We start from the raw sequence: 4,982 nt of genomic DNA, 5'->3' as shown, positions 1-4,982 counted from the left end.
GAGCCTGTCCTGGAACTAGCTCTTGTAGACCAGGCTGGTCTCGAACTCAGAGATCCGCCTGCCTCTGCCTCCCAAGTGCTGGGATTAAAGGTGTGTGCCACCACCACCCGGCTTGACACAGTTCTGTAAAAATGGCCACAAGACAATCTAGCATACACAGGTATCTGAAGGCCAGTGTCTCCGCAGTCAAAAATACTGGATGAAGACAAAGAAAGGTCAAGAGTCTGGCACCACAGCAGTGAAGTCATGTGCCCTAATAAGAGTGCAGAAACAACATCATCCTTCCAGGAGGACCACGAAGATGGCTCAGCAACTAAAAGCACTTGTTGCTCTTGGAGAGGAACTTAGGTTCAGCTGAAAGAACCCTCAAGGCAGCTCACAACCTGTAACACCAGGATCAGGGGATGAGGCCCTCTTCTGGTTCTCCAAAGACCCAGGCATGCACACTGCACATGTATACACAAGGGCAGAACGCTCACATATACCAAATGAATACACACATAAGAATCCAGTCAGGGGGCTGGAGAGATGGCTCAGATGTTAAGAGCACTGGCTGCTCTTCCAGAGGTCCTGAGTTCAATTCCCAGCAACCACGAGGTGGTTCACAACCATCTGCAATGAGATCTGGCGCCCTTTTCTGGCATGCGGGCATACATGGAGGCAGAATATTGTATACATAATAAATAAATGAAATCTTAAAAAAAAAAAAAAGAATCCGGTCAGGAAAGTGAAGATTCTTTATATACAGAGGCCTGGTTAGAAACCCAAGTACAAGGTGACACCACCCAAAAGTAAAGATAAACAGGTGCCACCAAAGACACTTTCGAGAAACAGAGAAAAGCACATAGTTAGTCTTGGTACTGTGGGGCAAAGAACCTTGCTACATTTTGCAAAACAAGTATGGCCTTTCTTCCAAAGCTAAAAAATTTCTTACAAGTTAGAGCTGTCTAACTAGAACCTTTTGCTAAATAGTTCAGCAAACTCTAATTCAATAACCATACAAAATGTTTTCCTCATCTTTGTACTAAATGCAGATTATCAGTACAGCAAGGCAAAACCCTTTGTTGGACAGTGCCTGTTATTAGTAAGACAACATGCATTTCATATATGATCAGTAGAAATCAGACATTATCAAATAGTATCTGAAACCACAGCAATATTGCCTATTAAGACTTAGTGATTCCCAGAGGCAAGGATACTACAAAATCTCATAGAATAAAGAAATAAATGTTACCTCCTACATCTATGAAGTACTTTACTGCCAAGCCAGACCGTGGAGCTGAAAACAAAATTGAAAAACAGTGGTCACTTTCAATGGTAAGGGGAAATAGATACACTATTTTTGATATAACTTAAAGTACCACGGTCTCCTCTAAGGTGGTTATTTTCACCTTAATGTAGGCAGATCATTCTTAAAGAACACCTTTACCATATACTATACTACCAAAGCTGGAAGATGCTAGTTTAGAAAAAGTCAATGCCGTTTTAATTCAAAGCAAATCCAAAGCACAGTCACACGGCTGGTCATGGTACCGAAGGGAGCAATGGGTTGCTGGGATGAATTGGAAAGTGAGCAAGTACAGCTCAACCTGAAGCCTTCTGAGTAGTATAGCCGTGCATGGGGTATGTGTGTAGATCAGAAAGCATCTTTGTGGACTCAGTTCTCTCCTGTGCTGGGACCTTCAAAGTGTAGTCAGCGATGCTACAGACCAGCAGAACCCATTTTCCTCCTTTTAAGGGGCAAAGTACTACTGGAGGCTCTACACATGTGTGACGACCGTGTTAGTCCAGGTCTCTTATCTAAGGAAGAGCCTTTGTCTCCAGATAAGTGGCACGTCCCAGAAACTCAGTCCATGTCTTCTCTGAAGTAACGGTACACACTAGTGCCCCAACAATTGGGTCAGTGTAACAACTCTATAAACTCAAGAAGGTATTTGAAGTAAAAATGCAAAAAAAAGAGGCAAACGTAGACCTGTGAATCGAAGTTTTTTAAAATAGCTGTGTGCGTCCAGATGGACACTGTCCAAGCTTGCATCAGCTCACCATTGTGTGCCCACATGACACTAGGATGACAGACGTTACCATACAGGGCAGGCGTGACAGTTACCTGTTTCTTAAACCACTTACCTACTCTTCCATAGCACCCAGAAGGAACAGCGATCTGAATGTCTGTTTTCACAACGGCTTTCTCCATGGGTGCTATTGTATAATCATAGGCACTAAAAAGACATTTAAATAAAGTAAGTATTTATTAAACTTTTTTTCTTTCCAGACACGGTTTCTCTTTATTAAAGCCACGACTGTCCTGCTACTCTCTTTGTGGACCAGGCTGGCCTTGAACTCAAGAGATCCTCCTGCCTCTGCCTCCCAAGTGATAGAATTAAAGGTGTGTGCCACCTAAACTGTTTTTTTTAACATTCTTTGCTGTGTTAATGCATATAAACGGTATAGCTATGTCATTACTTCATATAAACTTAGATCCTATAAACAATATTGACAAATTCCTAACTCATCTAAAACGTTTCTTTAGAAGGTAGTTTTTCTTTTAGCTTTAAAAAGACGGCTTTAGGTTGGAGGTGGTGGCAGACACCTTTAACCTTAGTGCTCAGGTAGAGAGATCTTGGTGAGCCTAGGCTAGTCAGAACTCCATGGTAAAACCCTGGCTGGGGGTGGGAAAGAAATACGGGCTCACAGCTTAGCTAACAGTTCTCTGAATTTAACAGTGGACCGAGCAGATGCCAACACTGCCACAGCTGTGCGTTTTCAGCTCTGAAAGCAATGGCTGGGTATTAGCATGGGGAGCAGAAAGGTAGACTTAATTCACAAACTTTATGGAAAGAAAATGAAAAGCCAAGAAACTGGCAAACAACAGCTAACACTCACTAGGCCCTTACTCCATACCAGGCACAGTTCTAACCTGCTAGCTAACACATGACTCTCCTGAGTGAGGGTGAACCTGCAGAAGAAAAGGGTAAAAACCTGGTGAGGTGCAGAGATGCGCGGCATTCCTTCTTAGCCAGGGAGATCAACAAACCTCCCAAGCTGTGGCTGAGGAGAAAATTAGCTACCCAATTTTGGGTGTCCATCCCCAGTGGGAAAACCGATTTCTGAAGGTGCACCTACCAAATGCTGCGCTCCCTTCCTGATAAAAACGTCAGAGACTACAATAAGCAGCACTGGAAGTTACTCGGGAAGCCTTAATTCTGTGTTAGCTCCATTCCTTTCACGTGGTATGTGCTCACCAGTCACTTCCGAAACAAAAAAGACCCCAGCTTACTTACAAGATGTGCAAAGTATCTAATATCTCTCCAGAGACTCGCACTGATAGATGCATACCCACGGGGCGTGAGGCTTGATGACCATCGCCAAGTGCTTATACTGCTGAGGCTGGGACTCCCCCCCCCTTTCTTAAAGTTGCCAGTCTTTGGACGGAATGGCCGTATAGAAATGTAAACAGCGTCCAGGAATCCTCTTCCTAGACTCCCACGTAGCTTTTCTAACGTGCACACAGCAGACCGTCACCTCTCAGTCAAGGATAAACCGCGCTCACCGGACTTTCCCCTTGCAAAGGGTGGCGTGCACGCTGCACAGCAATGCTTTGGCTATGTCAGCCGTTTACTTTCCCCTCGCCCGAATCCCTTACAGGGTTTGCTTCAGTAGAACTCTTAAAAGTTTCCGCGAGACCGCGGTGGAGCCACGGCTGCACCGAGGCTTGGGGTTTGCAATCCTGCCGCGTGGCCGTGGCTCTCACCTGTACAGGTCGTAGCCCGCAGCGCCCGCAGACCCGCGAGTGGGAGCCGTGGCGTGCTCCGAGAGGCGCACGAAGCGCAGAGAAGAGCCATCCTCGGCCCGAGCCCGCTTGCTGACCGAGCCGGCGGCCGCGTCTTCCGAGCAAGGCATGGCGGCTAGCAGGGGGCAAAAAAAGCAAAAACCGAATGAGCGCCGGAGCCCGCCAGCCCGGGAAGAAAAAAAAAAAACGTCTCCCGCCTGGACGAGCCCACCGCGCAGGACGGGGGCGCAGCCTTCCGCAAAAGGCTCGAGCGCAGCCTAGCGGAGGCTCCGACTGCGGCGTGCTTCCCCCCTCGGAGACCCCAATGGACTCGCTCCCGCGCTCGGAGCCCCGCCCCGGCTCCCCGCTACCTGAGCAGGCCCAGCTCCCCACCCGTGCGTGCGCTGACTTCCACCCTGACTTCCCCTCTACCCGTGCGCGCTGACTTCCTCCCTGACTTCCCCTCCACCAGCGCGCGCTCCCGGCCCAACGCCCGCACCCCCGGCCCGGGCGGGGACTTCACCGGCTCCGTCGCCGCTTCGGCTCTGCAGGAGGCGGCCGCGCAGCAGGAGCGCGCGCGCGCCCAGGAGCGCCATGGCTGGTTTCTCCCTGGGCCGCTGCTCGCACTTTAGGCCCCGCAGGCCCCGAACCCGCCGCCCCGCCCCGCCCGGCGCTCCGCCTAGCGGCCCGACGTTCCGCAGCGCTAAGGAGAGACCGTTCGCTTTCTGCAAGTGAACCGGCAGAGCGTTTTTAAATCTCTTCTCGGCCAAAGCTCCTGGGAGATCCCGTGGCTGGAAGGCAATTATTCTTTGACTTTACAAAGGGGATAATGAAGGAACTTATTAAACTCTCCGGTTTTGTCTGTAGTATGCTACAAACACGTGGAAGCCCAGTTGTGATGCACTTGGATTTCAAAATAAATAGAAGGCCCAAGGCATTTTTACAGAAATACCAACTAAACATATTGGGGGATGATCGTCATTTCCATGCCTTTTCTACAGGCCTGTGAGGTCCTCTGGTGGGTGTGCAATACACTCTGCTTCTTGAGGCTCTTTAAAGAATCTGTTATTAGCCAGGCGGTGGTGGCACACACTTTTAATCCTAGCACTTGGGAGGCGGAGGTAGGTGGATGGATGGATCTCTGTGAGTGTGAGACCATCCTGGTCTACGGAGTGAGTTCTAGGACAGCCAGGACTACTCAGAGAAACCCTGA

At 48.9% G+C, this 4,982-nt stretch overlaps 1 protein-coding gene across 1 annotated transcript in view; it reads right to left on the bottom strand.

Moving 5' to 3' along the window:
- Dut (deoxyuridine triphosphatase) overlaps positions 1-4,380 on the bottom strand; it is a 9,234-nt gene extending 4,854 nt beyond the window's left edge. The window contains exons 1-4 of the mRNA XM_005364395.2: positions 4,293-4,380; positions 3,752-3,905; positions 2,128-2,219; positions 1,235-1,279 (exon numbers count right to left, since the gene is read on the bottom strand). Of these exons, the coding sequence (XP_005364452.2) occupies positions 1,235-1,279; positions 2,128-2,219; positions 3,752-3,905; positions 4,293-4,365 (364 nt within the window). The 5' untranslated portion in view covers positions 4,366-4,380. The remainder of the gene's footprint in view (positions 1-1,234; positions 1,280-2,127; positions 2,220-3,751; positions 3,906-4,292) is intronic.
- Positions 4,381-4,982: the final 602 nt, after the last annotated feature.

Source organism: Microtus ochrogaster, assembly GCF_000317375.1.
Source record: "Microtus ochrogaster isolate Prairie Vole_2 chromosome 14 unlocalized genomic scaffold, MicOch1.0 chr14_random_1, whole genome shotgun sequence".
NCBI lineage: Eukaryota > Metazoa > Chordata > Mammalia > Rodentia > Cricetidae > Microtus > Microtus ochrogaster.
Note: the sequence above shows the minus strand (reverse complement) of the source record. Positions and strands in the feature narration are given on the sequence as shown.